The sequence below is a fragment of the Meleagris gallopavo genome, chromosome 8, assembly GCF_000146605.3.
Source record: "Meleagris gallopavo isolate NT-WF06-2002-E0010 breed Aviagen turkey brand Nicholas breeding stock chromosome 8, Turkey_5.1, whole genome shotgun sequence".
Taxonomy (NCBI): Eukaryota; Metazoa; Chordata; class Aves; order Galliformes; family Phasianidae; genus Meleagris; species Meleagris gallopavo.
Window position 1 is genome coordinate 4,559,069 of NC_015018.2, and position 22,724 is coordinate 4,581,792.

At 45.2% G+C, this 22,724-nt stretch overlaps 2 protein-coding genes across 2 annotated transcripts in view; one reads left to right on the top strand and one right to left on the bottom strand.

The window, feature by feature from the left end:
• Positions 1–1,869, bottom strand: part of LOC100544185 (lipase member M-like) — a 5,837-nt gene extending 3,968 nt beyond the window's left edge. The window contains exons 1-4 of the mRNA XM_010714155.2: positions 1,292–1,869; positions 876–993; positions 438–636; positions 197–306 (exon numbers count right to left, since the gene is read on the bottom strand). Coding sequence (XP_010712457.1) covers positions 197–306; positions 438–636; positions 876–993; positions 1,292–1,393 — 529 coding nt within the window. The 5' untranslated portion in view covers positions 1,394–1,869. The remainder of the gene's footprint in view (positions 1–196; positions 307–437; positions 637–875; positions 994–1,291) is intronic.
• An 8,391-nt stretch (positions 1,870–10,260) lies between these two features.
• LOC100542016 (lipase member M-like) lies at positions 10,261–19,372 on the top strand. Its single transcript, XM_031554343.1, has 11 exons — positions 10,261–10,888; positions 11,408–11,557; positions 12,500–12,589; positions 13,113–13,278; positions 14,213–14,411; positions 14,920–15,029; positions 15,421–15,557; positions 15,757–15,900; positions 16,520–16,591; positions 16,995–17,060; positions 17,400–19,372. The coding sequence occupies exons 3-11, from the start codon at positions 12,506–12,508 to the stop codon at positions 17,631–17,633; spliced, it is 1,212 nt and encodes a 403-aa protein (XP_031410203.1). The 5' UTR covers positions 10,261–10,888; positions 11,408–11,557; positions 12,500–12,505; the 3' UTR covers positions 17,634–19,372.
• Positions 19,373–22,724: the final 3,352 nt, after the last annotated feature.

Genomic DNA, 22,724 nt, shown 5'->3' on the forward strand with positions numbered 1-22,724 from the left:
GTGTGTTAGAAAATGAGCCTTCAGAAGGAGATTTGACTAGCAGCTCAGAGCTGGGGTAGGTGGGAACAGGTGATCTTTTCCTCTGAAAAAATGAACTTCTGCTAGAAGAGAAGGGGAGGGGGAGCATATCTAAAGCTAGAATAAGGCATAACACATAGTAAACTCTTTGCACATCCAGCTCCTTGTTCCCACTCACCCAGAGAGTTGCCCTGAGCATGACCAATGTAGAAAAGCTTCTCCTGCCCTGTGTGCTGCAGGATGAAATTCACCATGGCTGGGACATCATACATAGCCATCTCATGGAAGCTGGAAAGCAAAAGAGGGGCTGGAGAGGATGCCCATTTCCCACTCTCCATCTGTCTGCAACTTCCCAAGGATTTGGGGTGGGTAACACCAGCAGCCCTGATTCCTGGCCCAATCCTCATGCTCTTCCTCACCTGAAGTCCCAAAACTCCTCCTGGTCGACAGAGAGGTTCAGGTGCCGTTGGGACCAGCTGTTGCCCCGGCAGTTTCCAATCCATACGTCATACCCTGCATCCGCCAGGATGAAGCCCAGGCTGCTATCAGGGAGATTATCCACCCAGTCACCACCATCTAAGCTGAACCCATGCACTATCAGCACAGGTGACCTGGATCCTGAATGAGAAAAAATCAGATACTTTACACAAGAAAATCCCTTCCTCGATGGAAAGAAAATATCCTCACGGATCTCAGTGAATATTTGAGATCTCTGCCTCTGAGATGTCAGGAAACCCTGATCCAGGGCTGAGGGTTTGCCCCAGGAAAGTATGCTTTGCACAACTTTCCTCCTGTACATAGTCTTGTCTCTGAACAGGTTCATAACTGTGCTATTTGCCTAGTGAAATCAACCTCACCCGAGCCCCCAGTGTTGCCTCTGCCATGGGGAATCCGGTTCACACTGAGGAAATAGCCATCGTCAGTCAGCACATCATACTCCTCACTGGGGTACCCGTGGAAGTGGATCTTCTCACTCTGCAGGGACAGAAGGGCAGTGGAAGAGGTGACCTGCTGCTGTCCAACATGCTGAGGCTGACATGGTCACAACATGCCATCGTGGCCCGGTGCCACCTTCACATGCACCGACAGACCCATCCATTCTGGAGGACCACCAGAGAGTAGCCAACTTCATGCAGAAGGCATGAAGTGAGAAATACCAGCAGAAAAATCAGAAAAACTTGCTTCTGGACAACATCCCATGTTCTTCCCAACAAGGCTGACAGCAGGCAGAGAACAGGGTATCTTGGGGAGGACTCTTTCCTGCGGCACTTACAATGTTCATGAACTGCTCAGGGTTTTCATGGCTCAGTGCTCCACGTGGGATGGCATCAGCCAGCTCCTGGACCAGGCCCAGGGCCACCAACAGCAGCCACATCTCTCTTCTCTGTCACACCTAGGGGAATGGGGCTGGTGTGAACAAGATGGAGTACTAGGGGCACCGTCAAACATTGCCTGAGTGTCCCCAGGGGATGAAGGGGACACATGAAGGCAGGAGGCCACAGCCACACCCATCATGGCTGACTGAGGTCTCTACACCTAACTACAGCCTTGCCAATGTAGAATGTTGTCAGCATAAGTCTGAGGGCCACATCCATTACTGCTAGCTAGTACCCAGCTTTGTGTTTGTGCAGGTGTATTAGTGTGTCGGTGTTGCTGCTCACCAAACCCCAGGTTTCAGTGCTTCCCAAACCAGGCCCTGCCCAGGGGAGTCAAAGACAGACCATATTACTGAAATAGGTACCTCAGGATCACAAGGAGCGAGAAGCCTGGCCTGCATAGAAATTAGCAGATGTCAGGCGAGTCCTCCCCCACAGGTTATAACAATATCTTCTCAGCACTATTGTCCTGTTGCAAAACTCACCCCAGGTTTTCATTCCAGTTGTATTTTCCTGCTGCACATCCTACTTAGGAAACAGTTTCTTTCCCTTTTTGGGGTGGGCAGAATTGTTTGTAATCAACTTATTGTAGCATTTTCTTATAAAAATAGTAAAATGTGGCAGTGAATGAAAAGCAGTGCTTACCCCTTGTCCGTTGAGTTTGAGGTACTGCAACATCATTTATTTACCTTTAAATGATGATTATTTTTTTTGTAGCCATTGCCATTAAGATGGCTACTAAACTGCCAAAGACCAGCAAGGCTGCTTCAGAGATGCTGTGCCAAGAGAGCCTGCTTTTCTACATTTGTCAGAAAGATTCCCTTGCCTGTCCAGAAGAGCTGTAAGCCCTGTACTGGCCAGCCAGTCTGAGGCTGATGAAGAAGAAGTAGGTGCTGTAATGAGGAAGTTATGCAGGAAGTTCAGACTGCATGCAACAGTGTAGGACATGCAAGCTGCCTTGGGACAAGGTAACAGGGAAGGAGGGATCTACATTTTAGTTTCCAAGGCTTGGCTGTACACAGGCTGGTCTGATCTAACACAGGGGATGGTCAACTTATAGTATTTGGACCAAAAACTTGCAGAAGTCCCCTCCAAAATGCAGCGGCCCATCTCCTCACCCAGCTGAGCAGTGGGTTCTGTCAGTAGGAAGAAGCACTAAGATGTTGCATACATCCTGGAGGACGTGACTGAAGGCTCTGCTTTCCAAGTCAACATTATTTAAATATTACACCTCGATAGCTCAGACCTAGAACAAGCTCTGACTAAAAGCCCACAAGTGTCAGTGAGAGCACTGGCACTCTGCCATTTACCCATTTATGTTTAGCAACTTGTCCTGCCATCCCAAGAGATCAAACCTCTGTGCCAAAGGAGGAAGGAAAGAGATTAGTCACTGTGCATACCTGTAGCATTCAGCATGTTCATTAATAGGCAGTAGGGTTTCAGAATACGTACAGGGTATGATCACATACGGCCCAAATGAAATGATGGTCCACATCTCCTGCATGCAAGGCATCTAATTTTCATCAGTATTCCTAGAAAATACCCCAGGTACTAGAGTGCATTCCAGAGCCAGCCTGCAGCAGGGCATCCCCTGCTCCCGTCAGCAGAGCACTCCCATCAGATCCCATTTCATCTTCTTTGGAGCTTCTGCAGCACCTAAAAGCACTTCTGAGCTCAGACCCCAGATATTGTGGGTCCATTAACCCAGCTGTGAGTCCTGCCAGTGTTCACCCGCCAGCACTAAACAAAAGAGTCTACTAGAAAACACCAACAGCCCACACATTTGACAAAAGCCCAGCAGTGCCCTTCTCAGAAGAGAGACCATAACACAAGCAGGATCCAACAAAGCCAAAGCTATTGATGAGGAGACACATACATGCCCTCAGAAGGGACAGAGAATCGGAGAAATGTCCAACCAGAGCCATGAGGTTTGCATTACTCCCTAAGCTCACTGCAGCAGAGCTGATGCTCACAAAACCCACAATGCTCAGATGCAGAACTGCAAAGCAGACTCTCTACAGGAAACTGCTACAGAGACCAAAATGCTCCATTTCTTGATGTGTGTCTCTAGAAGCAGAAATGAATAGCTGGAGCAACAAAGAACACCTTTTGACTCCGTTGGAAACATTTCTTTCAGCAACAGCATGAGCTAGAAGGAAAGTACACGATTCAGCTCAACCTGACCTTCCGCTTCAGGCCCGTCCGTGCAGCTGGGAAGGACAATGACAACAAGTGAGCTGGTTAACTTGGCTTATAAAGGCACACACAGAGGCTGAGGTTTGTCCATCACGGACACGAAACCTGACCTCTCTGCAATCACACTGCCTGCTCTTCCCCTCCAGGATAATTCAGGAAGGGTGTTTTGAACCTCAAAGAGGGCAAGAGCAAAGCATTCCATTTTGAAAGGAGATAACGAGTTGTTGGGTAAAGAGCACATCATCCAGAATATCCACATCTGACAACTGCGTTTTTTTGCATAGCTCTGCATATGGATTGCAGCCTCCTCTTCTGTAATCTGAAGGGCAACGTGTTCCAGTGTTGACAAATGTGTTCACCTGTATCTTCCCTACCTTTGATACTTCTTGGTAACACTTGCCAGCACTGCATGCCAGCAGCAGGCAAAGGCTGATGACATTGCCTAGAGAAAGTAATACAACTGTGCCTAGGTCAAAAGGAAAGAGGCTTACCCAGCAAAGAATAAATACGTAATGTTGACAGACAGACTGGCATGGAAATCCAGAGGACAAAGTAAATCTCATGTACACTGCTTGACCATCAGCTCTCTGTAGATTCCTACAATTAGACATCTTCCTGTCCTACCATTTCTCCTACCAGGAGATCAGTGGTGCAGGAAGGAAACTATGGGATCTCCAGCCCAGCTTCCTGCTTGACACCATGGGGTTCTGGCTAGGGGTGGATCTGCATGACTGCAGAGCAGCAAAACCAGGGGAATGAAAACAAGCAGAACCAGTCCAGCACTTGGTATAATCATCCCTGAGCAAGCAGTTAATGCATTAAGAGTTTCTAGTCTATACTGCATTTCTCCTCTGTGGTACTTGCTGAGATTGAAGTACTGGTTATCCCATCCAGGTGCATCTTCAGAGTAGAGCTGAGTCCCCTTCCACTTGCTGAGAAGTGGAGAAAGTCAGTGTGGGAACTTCAGAAATCCAGATCCTCATGCCATGGACCCTCAAGAGCTTACTGCAAAAGCAGCTGCCCACTGGAAATGAGGACTTGAGGCCAGGGCTGCACTTCGCTTTCTTTACCAGCTTCTGCAGTAATATTATTTTTTATTTATTTCTGATGTACACAATATCTTCTCCTGGGAACTCTTTTGGCCAAAGCTGGTAGACACCTGCCCATTTGACGTAGTAAAATCCACTGTCAGATTTGGATTTTCATTTCAGACATTAGTTAAGAATGGTTCCTCCTGACTGTAGATTGCGCAAGTCCCAGGAGTCACCAGTCTGATGGAGGACTCCCAGTTAGTGATTCGATCTGAACAAACAACCACCGTGTTTTGCCAACAGTAGGTCTCCACAGAAGGTCATGCCTTTGCAAGGAGCTTCAATATGCATTCCTGGGCTCTTGGGGGTTTTGCGTTGTCCTGGTCACCCTGTGACAGCTCCTTTCCCATTTAACCTTTCCTGTCCTACACCAGTTGTCCTCCGAGTTCCAACTCGGTGAACATTAAGTATTTGTTCCAGGAGGTTATTCAAGCACAGTCACGTGCCACACGAGAGCCAAGAAGCTACTTGGAGTGGAGATTTCTGGCAAGGGATGTAGCAGAAGATTGTCCGCTCAATCTTCAAGACTAAGCTTCCTCTGGGAGAAAAAAATAGCATCTTCTCCCTCATCTCAAGGTGTTGAGCAAGACTTGGAAATGGTAGGAAAACTATGGGAATTTTGGAGAGGCTTGAATAGGACACACAGAAGATAATTTTTTGTTGAATTATGATGCCAACACAAACTCCATCATCCTTCCTGAGAACCCAAGCAATCCATTCCCATATAGCAGGAGGATCTCACTGTTAAGAGCTGAGTTTGTTCAATGCTCTCAAAGCAGTTGGTGTTGCTCTCCAGCTTGCTCTCCAGGCCATGGAGATCTCCTGCCTTAGTCTTCTGTAGACCAAGCATATCCACAGACCTGGAAGGACAGTGTCACATTGGTTGGAGGAGATCAAGTAGATCAATCCAGCACAACAGAAGACATAATGGGGCACAAGTGCTTCTCACTTTTTTGGTGCTGTATCACCACCTTTTCTTAGCATATTTCTTTGTCAAAGTTAACCCATGGATGAACCCATGCTTATTGTGGTTTTCATAGGCAGAATTATTGTTTGTTTTCTTAAACTGAAACACTTGTGTGAAATAGCAGGATGTGACACTAGCAAGAGCTTTGTTTAATTACAAGTCCTTTTCCCCACAGTCAACCAAGGTCCTGGAGGAAGTGGCCTGGTTTGGTAACACGTGGTTTCTTGGAGCACAAATGTCAGGACTCAGACCAGGCTGACAGAAGTCTGAGCAATCTGAACAGCAGAGTTTATTTATCTGCAAGCTTGTTTCGTAGTCTTTTTCCAAACTCTGTTACAGAGGCTTGTGTAAACCAGAGCATGTATCTCCAGTACTTCTGGTGGATAGAGCAAATTCAGCAGAGTATGTTTAGCACAAGATGTACAAATTATTTGCAGGAACTCGGACACCTACAAACACCTCTGCTCGTGACTTCACTGCCCTCTGCATTCCTATTCAGTCCATATGGCCATGTTTGCAGCCTCTCCTGCATAGAGAATGACTACATGGTGGTAGCAAAATACTAACCTAGGAATGCCAGTGCAAGGAGCCCTGGCCTCAAATAAACTTTCAAACTTGGACCTGACAAAGCAGGAAAGGAGAGTTAAAAAAATACTGAGAAGTGCCACATAGTTAAATAATATTTGATTATCAACTGTATCATCCAAGGCTCCTTTTATGCAAGACATTGTTACCTTGCACTGAAAGTCTTAACCAGAGTTACCCAAGAAGAATGTAGATACAAGTAAAAGGTTAAGAAGTGGCAGGGAAAGCCACTGGCATGCAATTGCTGGAGCATAAGATATTTGAGATATTACTGGATATTAAGAAGGGGAAACTTTTGCAACGGCTTCCCATGTGGGACAAGCTACTTCTGTACAGAGCAGAGAGTCTAATGACTTCTAATGATCCTACAGTGTAACAGGAATGGTATTTCCTGCCTCAACACCTCTCAAATGTCCCAAGAAAGGTCATCATAATGAACCACCTTTTGCCCAGTGACCTGCAGGATAAGATCAGCAGTTGGTGAAAGGCCCAGAAATACATCTGGATTTTAGTGGGGAAAATCTTAGTAAATGCAATCAAGCAATGGAACAAGTCCTGGATGTCCATTTGTGAAGATGCTTAAAACTGGGCAGGACAAAGTATGGAATAGCCTAATCTGGCTAGAAAATTGCCCTGCTTTGAGACTAGCTGGAGACCTACAGGGGTCTGTTCAACCTAACCTGTTGAAACACAGCAGGAGGTACTCCCCAAGTCATGATCGACTCACAAATCATTGGACCAAAAGACCACAGATGAGCAAGCCTCTGAGCAGAAGCTTTGGTGGGACAGCACGGATGAGTGTGTCAGGAGCTCTGCAAGGTGGGGACATCTCTGTGCACAGAGGGTTCTCTCCAGACACCATCCAGGGAGACAGGACCAGAGATGCTGCTTTTCTGGTCTGTAGAAATGAAACAAAAGAGAGAAGGGCTATGAGGCCAGAGTAGAGGGATCAGGTGCATTACCTGTGAACCTGTGAATGGGTTTCCCATTTGTCTTTCCTCCTGAGATCTTCTGCACCTGTCAGTGCCCGTTTGTGCAGAGAAAACATTACATTTTGTCTTCTCTCTCCATAAACTGCAGGAATTTCTTCCTTCAAGCATACAATCTGAGTAACATTGTGTGTGTCTGGTGGGGCTCTGCACACTCATCAATATCTGGTAGTGCTTCCGGTCATTCAAAAGTGGTGGTCATTCCTCACAGCTCCCCAAAACCTTCAGGGCAGCCTAAGGTGCCCATGTCTGCTGAGACCTACATTTGATTCGTGGATGGTATCACTCTTGAATTCCCTGTCTTTTGCCCTTGACCCCATTCCCATGCTGGCTCATCATAAAGCCTCACAAGAGCTCATCTTAACACTTCTTTCCAAAGTTTCAGAAGTCTCCAGAAGCCTGTGTAGGGCAGGGAGATCCCTTTCACTAAAGACTGGTCCAATGAGGGCCCATTACAACCCGTCTATTCCAATAAAACACTCTAGCATCAGGTCCAAAGGATGCTGCCTTCTTTTGTTCTAAGACCAAGAAGAGTGACACTCAAGAAAGGGCTGGACAGCTAAGGCAGATCAGCACTTGGATGAGATGCTGGAAAGCACAACTGTCAACTCTCACCTACAGGAACCAGTTCCTTGGCATGTTGCTCATTGGGAAGGATCTCTTGGAACCCTGGAGCTGGTATCAAAGTTGGTATCAAGTAGCTGGTAGTGCTAGGCACCTTCAGGCACAAGAAAGCTGCCTCTGTCCCACCACTCTCCCTGCTCTCTGTTCATGGCACAGCCAAGACCATGCTGAGACCAGTCCTCTTGTGATGCCCGTGGATCTCTGCTCCAGCCTCCAGAGCCCTCACATTGTTTCCACTACTCCACCAACATGGTTTGATGATCTGATACTAATCCAGTCACACCTCAAAACCTTATCCCCTCCTTTTCACAACACTGAGCCTGCAATGGCTACCACGAGGCCCCCTCAGCCTGCTCTGCTCATTGAGAACAGCTCTGTTGAGAAGGACCTACGGGTCCAATGGGTCCAATGGTCCAATGGTCCATAACATGAGCCAGCAGTGTGTGCTTGCAGCCCACACAGCCAACTGTATCTGGGTGCCACCAGAAGAAGTGGGGCCAGCGAAGCAAGGGAGGGGACTGTCCCTCTCTACTCCTGTGAGGCCTCGTCTGAAGTACTGAAGTATCCAAGTCTGGCGCCCCCAGCACATTTTCCCCCAGAGGAAAATGTTTCCTCTGGCACACATTTTCCAGAGGAAATCCACAAAGATGGTCAGAGGACTGGAGCACCTCCCCCATGAATAAAGGTTGACAGACCCGGGTTTGTTCAGCTTGGAGAAGAGAGACTCCAGTGAGACCTCATTACAACCTTCCAATATTTAAAGGAAAATTATAAACAGGAGGGAAAAGAACTTTTTTATACAGTTAGATAGTGATAGGCTAAAAGAAGCAGCAGTGAGCTTCATTACCAACTAGAGCATGTGGAGGGAACTATGAAGAGACTTACTTCTGGCTTCCACCATACTGTGTCTCCTCCACTTTCTGAGAGATGCATAGCCAAACTACAGGTGGTACTGGGGAACAAATGCCCTGTACCCTGGCTTCCATCACCACCTCCACCTGCTGAGCTCACCTGAGCTCTGCTGTGGGCTACAGATGTGGGGTGACCAATTTCGAGTTCCTCTCTCAAGTGCTTTCACAGCACCCCCTGCTGTCCAGAACGTCCCTCTTCCTTAGAACATCACCGTCCCAGAACGCTCAGTCCAAGACTTCTGCGTTTATGAGACCAGACAGCGGCTGGCCAAAGAGCAAGTCGTTCTGAGCAATTTAGGAAAGAGCAACTAAAATGCCTTTGGGCACTCTTGGACCTTGCAAGTCTGTGAGGAGAAAGGGTGCTTGGTGGCCTTCTTTCTCCAAAGTCTCCTGCCCCTGTGCGGCTCCTGGTGTTGGTGGCCCTACAGAAAGCCCCTCCAAGAGCAGAAGGCTTAGCAAACATTGCTGTCAACTTGATCTGATTTGGTTTTTGTCAAAGGAGAGATGCTGGCTTTAGCTTCTTTTCCAAAGGTTGTATATCTTTAAAAAATAAAAATAAAAAATTGCATTCAAAGCATGCTTTCAAATGGCAACGACAGCTTCAAAGCTTTGAAAAAAAAAATCTTGAGAAAACTGAAGTTCAAAGAATGTACACATCCTAAAATCTCTGAGAACTCGATTTCAGAACTCAAAACAGTTCAAACTTTCCTTATGCCCTAGTGGCTACCAACAAGGCAGCTGGCAGTCAGAAACAGCTTTTGCTGAGCCCTGAGTGTCCATGAGGTAAAGGAGTTTTTCCTATTAGTTCAGTGGCTCTTTGCTGGTTCACAGCCAGACAGAAGTCATGTCCCCCTGCACTACAGGCAGATAAAACCTACATGTGCAAGACATTCGCACCAATTCACATCAGTCCTGCAGGGATCTGATATGTTCCAGTGATTATGAAGCAGTCCAAATGTTTGATTTGTGGATGCCTTCAAACTAAGCCCTTTCTTTCTCTTCCTTTTGGTAGGCTTTGATTGTTGTTAGAGGAAAACAAGATATATTTTGCAACTTATAAGATGAGCTTGGCTTTTAAGTTTAGAATTATTTATTTTATATTGATTTTGTAGAGGATTTATTTTTAGTTGTTGTTTTGGACAAGTAAGAGAAATACAACATTTATCCAGTAACAAATACAAACAACAGGAAAAATAAGGAAAAAAAGTATTTTTTTTTTTTTTTAGAAGAAAGGATAAAAATATCAACAAATTTGTCAGGTCGAAGCTGCAGTTGTTGGATACAAACCCCTTCTGCAACGCTATGGATGACTGGATATGCAAACGCAGCCTAGATGTCCCATCCACTACAGGCTGCAGCACGCAGTCTTATTTCAGCAGATGGCAGATAAGCCTCTGAGCAAGCTGATGCTGATGCTTCAGGAGATCTCAGTAGCTGATTTTATGGGCTCGTTCATGTCCTAAGAGCCCATGCAATAATTCTTGGCTTGTTGGGGTCATTCTGGAGGCTTTCCAGCCCGATGCTATCAGTGCTTTAGGAAGACCAGGATTTATTTGTGGGGCTGCAGTGCTGGCAGTGAGATATGGGCAGGGAATGGGACAGAAGGGTTGGGGAAAATGCTCTGTCCTGGTAATGCAGCAGCCTTGGCAGATGTACCGGACCATGTCTGGAAAGTCCCCATCCCACAGTAAGAGTGCATCCAGACTGTGCGCCCTGGGCTGGAAAGCGCTGGGAGCACAAGGTTCAGCTCCTCTGCTCTCCTTCCATCAGGCTCAAGTAATATGGGAAGTAATACAGCTCCATACGTGGTGAGAGGGACCAGGAGAGGCCATAGATAGGTCAAGAGTGTCCATAGCTGGGCCAGAAGAGCCTGTAGCCAGGCCAGGAGTCTGATGGCCTCTCCCCAAAAGAAAGGTGAATTATGTCTCGTCTTGACAGGTGCTGGGAGGCAGGAGGCGTGGTTTCTCACCTTCACATTCTTGATCCTGTTTTTCTGCCTTTCCTCCTTTCCGCACAGGGACAAATCAGATTTGGATCTGACTCACTATTCGTAGAGGTGAGGCTCGGAGGGCTCCTGGCTCTGCCTCAGCTCGTCTGTGGTGAAAAGCAGTGCTTACAGCTCAGGATTGAGGTGAGCTTGATATTTAGGCTTCCCAAAGAGCTCATGCCTGTCCTTTAGCAAGAGTTGCTTGGCCAGACCTGTCAAGTATCAACAACAGGAGAGGGAATGGAGTCAGATGAAGCCCCAGAGTGTGCTGCTCCCTGAAAGCCAGTTTGCTGCAATGTGCAGGTGTGTGGGCAGCTTGGTGAGGAGCGGAGGCATCTTGGAAGGCAGTGCTGCCAAAAATCCACCCGCAGCCCACGCTGTCTCTACAAAGAGTGTCTTCAGCCAGTGTGAACATACAGGTGGGAGCACAGGGCAGCTTCATCCCAGTCCCTTCCCTCTCCATACAGCAGATCCACACCAATGCAGGTGGAGAGTGGTCTGAGGGCAGCATATTGGCTCCACTGAGGTCACAGGCAACACTGGATTATGCTGTGCTGCATCAGATGGGAATAACCAATTTGTTACAGCTCTTGCCTGTTCTTCAGCAAAATATTCCCACGCAAGCCCATGTCAGAGGGGTTTCTCATTCCAGACTGATTCCAGCCCTCAGGTAAATTACACCCTAGTGGAAGAAAGGATTAGGGGAGAAGTGACCCGTGGCACTCCTGGCTGCACAGAGCAGAGAGGATAACAGCTTGGCAAGAGCGGACCTGAGGAAAGAAGGAATCCATCCTACTGAAGCTGACCCAACAGGTAATGCTCCCTGCTTTGATGTCTGGGGGTCAAGAACATGCTGGTGAGTGGGGTTTCCCTTTGCTAATCCTTTTGGGGTTCACCGGGGGCTGCTGAGAGACGTGTCCTTAGGGTTTAACTTCACAGAAGGAATGTTTTCCCTGGATGGTCATCCCGTGCCAGGCTCTTCTTTTGAATTTGCATAGTATTCCTGTGACGTTGCATCCCAGAAATTCTTTCTGATTCTTTCTGTCCATCCTTGCTATGCTTTTTGATACAAGCAAAGAGAGCAGTGCAAGCTGCTGTCTGTGGCCAAGAAGATATTTTGCAAGTGGGATGGATGCAGCATATGGGCATGCCAATGCCAGTCCACCTGTGCGTTTGGCTGGTGCTTGACACAGCTCTTTTTCCAGACTTGAAAAACCTGCAAAATTCTATTTTGAAACCAGAGCAAATCCAGTGTGTCCTACTCTCTAAAATCCTACCTTCAACTCTAACAAGCACCTACCAAAAAGTTTATATTATGAACAAAGCCTCTATTATCCTGAAATTTAAAAGTGAGTAATCTACTTTTGACTGGTTCAATTAGCAAATAATCTATTCTTCTGACTATCCAAAACATCAGTTAAGATGTGGAGTCCCCTCAAAGACCAGATTTTCTCCAATAGGTAAAGATGTATAAACAGATGTGAATGTGCATGTAAGTTATTTTTCTAAATAAAAGGATCTGACTTAGAACATGTGGTTAAAATGAGATGTGGTTTAGACTCTGGCATTATTCAACATTGCTCAAGATAAGCACATTTTTTAGAACAATTTGGAGAATTTCGACTTGAAAATTATCTATCTAGGGATTGTGTTAATATCCTAATAAAAGTATAGCACTTGTCAAATGCCATCCCTATCTTCTATGTCAGTGAAATCAATGTCTTGTCTGTTCGCCGTGTTGATGATATTTTGCAGAGAACCATGATGTGGCTGTTCATCGCCATTACTTACTTAATCTGTACTACTGAAAGTTCCAGTGCAAGCCCTGAGGTGTCTATGGACGTTGTAAGTCTTGACTTCCCTCTGCTCTTTTCCTGTTGTCATCCGTTCCCCTAAAAAGCCGAAATCTTGGGCATGCAAGTTATTTACTGTCATGGCCTAAGTAAGACCTATGGTCTCTGCACGTGCACCTTTACCAGGGTTTGAGACGGGGGTTTATTAAAGCTTTGAGATTTACAGCAGACTTTTTAGGGAGCTGAGCTAGGTGAACAGGTTTGGTCCAAGCTTGGAACTTTGCTTTTGTTGCTGCCTGGCTCTTCACAAGCGCTGACTGCAAAATAAAAGTCAGTTGTGGGCCCTTCTTTACCAGACCTGTTCAGGGAGTTTGAGAAACTTGCTGCTGCCAAAGGTTTTCGCTGAAGTCACGGTGTTTACACAGTGTGGGTGGAAAGGACGCTGGGAGGTCACTGTTCCAATCTCCTGCTGACAGCACTGTCTTTGGGTCGGGGCATCCATTGCTTGGTGTGGCACTGCTCTGGGATGGAGATCCCCTGAGGATCTGTCCAATGTTGTCATTCCCTTTCTGTAGGGTGAAATTGTTCACTACCACGGGTACCCCTATGAGGAGCATGAAGTGGTGACAGAAGATGGCTATTACCTTACCTTACAGAGGATTCCTCATGGCAAAGATAATTCTGGAAGCTCGAGTGCCTCCCATGAAGCAGAAACACCGGGATCCAGCATGTTCTGCCACCGTAAGTGCCACAAGAAGGTCTGCTGGGCCCTGGGGCCCCAAAAACATTCCTTGGTTGGAGGAGGCCAAGAGTAGGGCTTCGTCACCATTGGCTGGGTCCTCAGTGAAGCATCCCTGCAGAGATGCCCCTCAAGAGAGAAACAAAAGCAGATGCCAACCGTGCCAACTTTGTTGGTTCTGTGGGAACTACTACAAAGAGGAATAGAATGATAAGGAAAATTAATAGGGCAAAGAAATCTCATCCCAGACTTTCAAAGCCAGCGAAATCCATGATGTGAGGCACAAGGGAAGCTGGATTATGGACCCATGTACTGAGTGAAGGTATTCCTGGTGGAGCAGTTATGAGTCATTTATTAGCTATAATAAACCTCACGTCCAATTTGATGCTATCTCACCATTTTGATGGCTTTCTTGCCATCACTTGCATCACTTGCACCACTGTTTCAAAGTGGAGAGGGTAATGTCCCAGTCTTGGCAGGCTGTCACTCTCCTGGGAAAATGGGAGAATTGGAATATGAACTTGACAAGTAAGTATAAAAAGCAGCCAGATTTCCATTCAAGTCCTCAGCTGCCCGGGGCAGAAATGTAGGTCTTACACTGAGTGTCCAAAAAAAATTACCCCTTTTCACCAGGGGTTGGAGCAAAGAGGTCCTTTCCAAACTAAATCTTTTTATACACGCTTCTACTCTATAGCAGTTCAGGCTTTTTTGACCCCTCATCAAAAAGTTCTTAACTGGGATCTGGGATCTGCCATATGGCAAGCAGAAATGAGTGGAGGTTCTCTTGGGTCCCCCGAGTACCTATGTCCTTGTGACAGGACTGTGCTGTGCACCGTAGTCAATTCTCCATTGGGATGGTGCCAAAAAGTTATCTGAAGTGTAAATAGTGACTTATGTTAGCAGCTGGAGAAAACAATCTTTTGCTTCTTCTTTCAGCTCCTAAACCTGCAGTGCTCCTGCAGCATGGCCTGGTGTTGGAGGGCAGTAACTGGGTTACAAACCTGCCCAACAGAAGCCTGGGCTTCATCCTTGCGGATGCTGGCTATGATGTCTGGATAGGAAACAGCAGGGGGAACAGCTGGTCACGAAAGCACAAAGAGTTTGAATTTCACAGTGAGAAATATTCATCTTACAGGTATTTTAATCGAAGCTGCAGAAATGCCACTAGATCTTCCTGGGAGTGCTTTTGGAAAGGCGGACGGAATCTGGTGCTTTCTGTTAGGCTCTGATCCTGGTCCTGCAGTTTCCCTAAGCTGAAGAAGTGGCTCCATCACTAAGATCCAATCAGAGTGCCTGTGTCTGCCCCAGCCCTAGCCAGCTCTCCAAATAGCGTTTCCCTAACACAGCCTGTCAATTGTACTCACAGCTCTTTTAGCCTTTTCCTGCAAAAAAATTATTGCTCCAAAGTGTCCATGGAGCTTCTGGGACTCCTCCAAGTGATAGGGGCAGATGATACTTTCCAGAGTAAATGTACTACTATTTTTTTTTTGGGACAAATAGCAAATAAACATTGCCATTCAGCAGTGGTAGCACAGATCCTGCAAACATGCTGGTGGGAATGCCATTTTGCAAAAGCTGTCGTATGCCTGTCACCCTCAGTGTTCAAGATCAGCAACAGTAATTTGTTTATGTCTCCACTGCAGCTTTCATGAGATGGCCATGTATGATCTTCCAGCAACAATCAACTATATTCTGCAGAAAACAGGACAGGAGCAGTTATACTACGTGGCTTATTCTCAAGGCACTACCACAGGTACTTACAAGGGCACAGGATTTAAGTGGGTAAAAATTTGCATTAATGGAAAAAATTTTGAGTGTTGGTGGTCCAAAACTGGTTATGACAATGACTTTTGATGTATGCCACCACTGTCAGAACCTTAAGAAGGGGCTGTGGAAGCTGCAGATGGACTCAACAGTCAAGCTGGGATCTGAAATGCATCAGCAGTGAAGGGTCCCAGTCAGGACACCAACATGCCCTCATATCTGCATGTTCCAGGACATCAGCATGCTCCAGGGGTTCTTACAATGGACACAGGAATTTCAAGTCAAAAATCATGCATAAATAGCAGGGCATGGTCTAATTCTTAAGTCAAAACTCATGCATAAGTAGCAGGGCAGGGTCTAATTCTTTTTCACTCCTACAGGTTTCATTGCATTTTCTTCCATTCCTGAGCTGGATCGCAAAATTAAGATGTTTTTTGCCCTGGCTCCTATCACCACAAGTTCAAATATGAAGTCACCCTTGGTCAGAGTGTTTGATCTTCCTGAGGGTCTGATTAAGGTGGGTCCTCCCTTGACACTCCTCTGATTCCATAGACAAAACCTAGTTCTTAGGTTTCCTGAGCAGGGTCAGCTGCACAACACAAGGGTCCAGGTTTTCATCATCTCCATTATGAGTGCTGTCCTGGCTCTGCAAGCTTTCCTCCAAGTGCTGCTGAAGTATTGTGAACCACAACAACCAATGCCTTTGAACTTCACAGCTCATCTTAGGACGCACGGTGGTCTTTGATAAGGATGAGATCCTGAAGCAAGTGACATCCCATTTGTGCAGCTACACGCTCTTTAAAAGCTTTTGCTCCTTGGTCCTGTACTTGCCTGGTGGGTTCACCAACAGCTTAAACGTGGTACGTATCCTCCAGATTACTTCTGAAGTGATCCAGTTTTCTGTTGTTAGAGCCTAGTGTGGATGTGCAGTCAGGAAAAGAACAATGTCCTGTTCTCATCAGCTTTTGGATATGGAGCAGACTGTGGGGCTGGCCACTCACACCACAGATCCCCAGAACAGAGATGGGGTGGGAGTTGATCTATTATTTCTCAAGGAAAGCGTTGATGTTATTCCTCAATTTCCCAAACAGGGAGTGCTTGAGAAATAACAAGGAGAATACTGTGATGTGTTGCACACTGTCTTTACAACACGGTCTGGATTACAAGAGACAGATTTCTATTTTGATTTGAAACCACGTACACTCGTAATGCGACCCAACATCCCATGAAAGTTGCTAGGCTCACTGAAGGGAGCTCTGTAGCACACTTCATGCTGCTGCCTTCAGTGTGGGTTTGCATGGCACAGGATTGAGTTGTGCCTTCACAGAGATAAGACAAAGTACTTTGTGCAAATAAGAGCCCCAGCTAGCCTGTGTGAGTAACAGCCACTTGTTGTGTGGCTAAAGGACTGGGTCAAATGTATTCCTCATGAAATTTCCCACTACACAGAGAATAAATGTCTCCAATGGTTTCTTGCAGAGCCGCATAGATGTCTACCTGTCCCACTACCCTGATTCAACATCCCTAAAAAACATGTTACATTGGCGCCAGGTAATATTTCCTCCTGCTGAATGAGAGCAACCAGGGCACACATTCTTCTATCTAAGCTGCCAAGAATCTCTTCTCAATACTCAGATATAATGCTTCATTACTTTACCTAGGTCTTGGATGTAAGCTAGGTGAACTGTGCATTTCTGTGGCTTCTGTGTCCCAAAAGACAAGGCACCTCCCCAAGTCGTGCTGTCCACCCTGAGGCAAAATGGAAATTTGATTTATGTCGATATCACAAGTGTTGTTCTGCTTCTATTCTTTCATGCTCTTAACAGAATAAGCAATCACAAATAGCCTCTCACTGATGTTTGAAGCTACCAGTTATCCTTCCTCACCCGCTTTTGTTTCTCTTGTGGTCCCCTGTAATACATGGAAAATTAACATAGCTCTCTTCCTCTTCTAGCTCTATCAAACAGGGGAATTCAAATATTATGATTATGGCAGTGACAACATGCTTCACTACAACCAGGTAAGAGAAATCCATTCTTATTTGTCGGTTTAAAAAACAAAACAAAACAAAAATTCAAACGTAAGTATTGCTGTGACTGAGACCTAATTTTATGGGATTTACCTTGCATGATCATATAGGATTGCACCTTTCTTACACTAGGGGGTTGAATGATGCCATTCGCTGATGACTTCTTGAAACTCTGGTAAAAAGTATCGGAGTTCAAGGCATAGTTAGGACCTCCATTGACATCCCATTTATTGAGAGAGAAAGGAAATCCTAAGCAGCAATCAAGAGTACTTTATATTTTCATTCTGCCTGTGACTTCCCAGACCTTAGGCAATGTTATTCATTTTCCAGAGCACGCCGCCCTTCTATGAGCTGGAAAATATGAAAGCACCACTTGCTGCATGGTTTGGTGGCAAGGACTGGATTTCTGCCCCTGAAGATGTAAATATAACACTGCCTCGTATAACCAACGTGGCGTACAAAAAGTACATTCCTGAATTTGTCCACTTTGATTTTCTTTGGGGTATGCAAGTATATGAACAAATATACAAAGAAATTCTTGAACTGATGAAGAAGAATGCCTAGAGGTGGGATAGTCACAGTAATTGCTGATTTCTCCTTTACCTTTGGGTATTTTCTCCTTTACCTTCTTTATGTGAAAAAAAAAGGGGAGAGGGGGTTGGGGAAAGGGGGAAGGGTCATTGAGGTGCTGCACTTGTGGGTTTATGTCAGTCTGGCAAGTGAGGAAAATTGGCTAATCCAATGATCATAGAATTGTGTAGGATTTAAGTTAAGTAAGTAGGTAGAGATCCTTGAAGGAGTTGGGCATGGCCTTTGGGCTCCGAGCCTTTCATGCTCATGGATTTCCAGACAGAAGCAGTTTCTGTGGAGCTCCTGACCAGTGTTTGGGCTCTGGATGTTCCCAGCTGCAAACAGCAGCACAGCTCTGCTCTGTCCTGGATGCTGATGTTTCACCAGTTGGGATCACTGTCCCAAGAAGCTAGAAGCTATCTGCCCGGTGACAATTACAAGAGCTGGAAGATGCTGATGCGGATAAGCCTAAACTTGATCATGCGTAACAGGGTTTTCAATGAGATCTACCAAGAAAGACCACTTTGCATCCTTTTAAGTACTATTCCCAGGGTACAGTCCCAGGTGGAAAATTCAGTTTTGCTGAATTTCAGGAAATGCTGTTGTCTTCCTCATGTGTAAGAGAGAAGAAGAGTCTGGTGGAAGCCTATAATGAGTCCAACTCTGTTTTCAGCTTCTGGATTACACTCTGTGGTAAGATACTGATTAGGGGAAGAATTGTGAATTTGCCTGTTTGTGTAATTATATCTTAAAATATGTCTAGGAGGAAGCATGGCAAAGGATAAGGCCCTTTTTCCAAATACATGTATAAAAATTAATAATAAAGTAAGATAGGGTCCACCGGGCTCTGTGTGATTGTACTGCCTTAAACCTCTGGGGCAACATGGAGATTTTCAGCACAGATCTCTTGCTGCATGAGGGTGAGGGACGAGGCAAGTTGCAGGCAGCAGTCTGGAGGCTTAGAAAGGATAAGGAGCACAACATGGCCACTCTCCAAAGACAAACTGTGGGTCCAAGCAGCATGCTTTCACCCAAGTATCTGGAAAGGGTGGGATGGGGCTGCTGATGCACATTGCTTTCGGCAAGCTGCAGCAGAGTCTGTTAGAGTCTAAGGAAATCATCAAAAGTATAAAGATGTTCACTTTCTATCCCTAGAGCTAGTACTGACAAACAGGACTGGTCAAGGTGTTCTTGAGGTGTAGCAAACAAGCTATAGGTTACATATGATCTATAGATTAATGGAACCATTGAATGGTTTGGCTGAAGGACATTACTGAATATCTACCTACTAATCCTGCCATGGGCAGGGACATCTCCCACCTGACCAGGTTGCCCAGGACCACATCTAGCCAGGCCTTGAGACCCTCCAGGGAAGGAGCATCCACAACTTTTCTGGGCAGCCTGTTCCAGGGCCTCACCATCCTCTGAGTAAAGTTTTTCTTCCTCATATTTAATCTAAATCTCCACACTCTTAGTTCAAAGCTGTTACCCCTTATTCCATCATTACACTCCCTGATAGACTCCCTCTCAAGGTTTCCTGTAGGCCCCTTTAGGTACTGGAGGGAGCTAAAGTGATTAGCTACCTCACTTTTTATTTTTGTAATGACACCCTTTTCTGTGTAATTAGTTATTTCGTGCTGGGCTCTGCCTTAAAGCAGCATTCCTCCAGTAATGCATTGTGTTCATGCAGTGAATGAGCATGCAAACACATGAAGAGTTTCCTACCCTTGCAATTAGACATCCAGACTTTTGAATAGCTTGTAAAAACTTATATATTTTAATTAAAAATTACTAAATTTTAAAGTCTGAAAGTTCCTAAGAATTGCAGTGTTTCGGCTCTTTTTCATTCTGTTCGTTCTTCAATGTTTCTTCCAGTTCTGTATTCATCCAAGACAAAGTTCATATTGCACTGTTTCAATCCATTCCCATGGTGGAGTGTTCTGGTGAAATTCTTTCCAAACCAGGGTCTGAAAGTTCCAGATGGAACTCGTACTTGTTTGTTAAAGGTTCAGCAATTGCTAAGATGGTGCATTTTGAAAGAAAAGAAAACAGTGAATAATCAAGGTGCTTGCAACATAAATATTGTGATGTTCTGTCATCTCTAATTGCCTCAGTCAATAAAAGGGTTTTCTGGAGAGCTGTGCTGGTCTTGCAAGGACTGGAGCCTTTGCTCATCTCAAGCCTGTTGTTTTGGGGCTAGAGTTTTCTCTCATAAGAACAAGGACATCCAGGCACCTTGCTCCCCATGTGAATGTCTTGAGACTGTTTATCCTCCTTGTGTGACCAAACATCAGCCATACACCTGCACACGTGAAGGATATTGGTCATGTAGCCACTGACTTAACCTTCTTCCAGATGTTCTCAGGCAGAACAAGTTTTGATCTGTTTATGTTTGGCATGAGAGGCAGGACAGGCTTAAAACTGTGTTACATCCCATTCAAAATACAGTAATTGCACCGTATTTTATGGCCTGTAATTTTCTATCATCATCACAATCAATGTGAAAAAAGCAGCAGGCTCATGTGCTTAGCTGTGTCCACACAGAAGGCGTTTCATGAAGCCATTCTGGCTTGAGGATTACAGAGGCACAGGCTTGAAATGGAGATGCGCTTTTGTAAGTAATCCTAGGATTGTTTTGGTATCTAATTTAAGCAACTGACTGGTCTGTGGTGTTATTTAGAAACTAAATTTTACTGGGATTAATCTAGGACAGGGTTTCATCAAGTCATGTCAGATGGTGCACTGCCTTTTCATGTTGTTTTGATCCTTAACAGCAAGCCTGAAAAACATCATCTGCAGTCACTGGCATTTCTGAGAAGATTCAGGCTGAATCTGAATCTTCTGAGAAGATTCAATTCATTCTCTTGAGGACACGTGTCTTTCTTAACGTAGGAACCATGAGCAATTTCTGTGTTATTTCCTATGTTATTTCCAAGACTGTTAGATAAGTGCTTGAAGACAGACTGGGTAGTTGGTCCCCGAGACTTGTGGTTTTGTGTGTTGGTACTTTAAGCAGATGGGAACTGTATGTGCCCATGACAAGTTATGGTTAGCCAAGATCACGGTCAGATATAACCACCTTCGATGCTCTTCACCAGCCTGAGTAGGTCTCTGCTCCTGACTGCTGCAATTTGTCCCAGTCTGTAACATGGGGGGGTTGCTGTTTCCTGAATTGCCTTGATCCTAAGTTAGTCTTTTTCCATCAATAATTCATCAACAAAAAAGGTCCAAGAGCAAATTTGAAAAAATAATATTTTAGTAATATTACTAATTATTAAATTTTCTGAAGTGCTCAGGTCTGCTCATGAACAGATCAATCTACTTTACTTTAAATATGCTTTAAAGCCAACTGTACAATTAGGAATGACCAGAGAAGCATAAGACATTCAGGGTTCTTCTGGGGTCACCCGAACACAGAATGAGGGGAAGAAAATAACAGAGAGAAATCCTGGGTAACCATATCACAATTATTTTGCAATAAGCCTTACAAAGCATGTGTGCATTTGTTGATTCAGTTTCACTACAGTGTATAAAATGATTGCATGAACAATTCTGGCAAGGCGTTGTGCAAATAATTCCCTATTACATCAAGCCTGACTATGCAACTCTAGCATGGGTAATGCCCCTATAAACTGTGTAATCAGAGATAATGGAGACAACGCAGTCGCATGGAGGGACTTTAAACAACGAGAGGTAACGCCAGATAAACGTGATTTTCCTCACCAGTTTTTTTTGCTTGAGCAAGGTTCTTCAAGGATACTGACAGGGAATTATGTTTATCTGGCCAGGATTACACAACAGTTGATGTTCCCTTATTGCTGAAAAGCAGAATTATGTTGTTTTTCTGAGCTCAGGATGCCAGGACCAGATGTCAGCTAGTAAAGTATCTCCCTATTCGTGTTTGCTTACCCTTGTGCTTGGCAAGCATCAGCATCGAGAAGGTACAACAAACACACTAAGCATACCACCTGGCAGCTTGCACATGTGCGAAAGCATCAGAAGCACGAGAGCAAGAGTTAGAGGAATGGCATGCACTGATTTCCAAGGATGTGATTAACAACAATCAAGCTGGTGAGAGCTGAGCAACATGTTGCTTGTGTTCTCATGTGCCACAGAGAAGGTGACTTGCTGGTAGAAGACATACACTTGACAACAGAATGGCAGCAGAGGGGATGCAGCACATCTCATGGGCTGTTCCTGTTACCCCATGAGGAGGACAAGTTACAATCCCAAACAAGAAAATGAAAGATACTCATCAGCAATGCTGTCTGAGATTTACAAAACTTGAAGTAAATAAGATTCAGAGGCAAAATATCACACCACAGTATCTTTCAATTCTTAAATGATCTCAGATGTCTGTCCAAGAACAAGCTGACCTTGGGACTTAAGAAGAACCCAGAAAGCACGCTGAGGACCCAACAGCTGGCAAGCCTTGCCTTCCATGTCACATGCAGGTGACCTTGGCCAGAGCACTTGGGCACACATATCTTGGCCCTGATGAGAATGAATATGTGATATGAATATATTGATTGATTCTTTACTTGCCTAGGAAGTCAAATAAAATGTCTTTCTGTTTCTAAACAGTCTTGCCTTTTCTTTCATTAGTTCCTACAACAGTACTGTACAAACGTCCCATGAGCATGATTATACAGTTTAATTTTAAGATGCCCATGATAGTCTACTTAATATTTGGTTATACGCCCTACCATGTATCAGGAGGCCCTGACATAGTAGGATAACACCACTGATGATTCACAGTTCTGCCAAATGGACACGCACAACAGTATCACAACAGTGCTATTCCTTTCTACACTTGCACCTGTATGTCAAAATGCCCAGCTCTGATCTGCCAATCTCAGAAATTACTGAAGTCTCCATTCTCAGTAAAAGGCTAGCTACTCCTGGTTGGCAACTTCTCTTCTTCCTACCACAGATACAATAAGTACCAGTGCAAAATTTCATATTGCATCTCTAGCAATACTTACTATTAGTATCTGGTACCTCCCTGGATAGCTACTATCTAATGGAGGTAGAAGGCAAATAATTGTGGATGAAGTAGCTGACCATGCAAGTAAAATGCCTGTC

Bases quoted from the DNA above. Each gene is read 5' to 3' on its own strand.
- LOC100542016 (XM_031554343.1), top strand. From the start codon at position 12,506: ATGATGTGGCTGTTCATCGCCATTACTTACTTAATCTGTACTACTGAA. The intron at 14,412-14,919 runs GTATTTTAATCG...TCTCCACTGCAG, and splicing joins GAGAAATATTCATCTTACAG to CTTTCATGAGATGGCCATGT. The intron at 15,030-15,420 runs GTACTTACAAGG...TCACTCCTACAG, and splicing joins TTCTCAAGGCACTACCACAG to GTTTCATTGCATTTTCTTCC.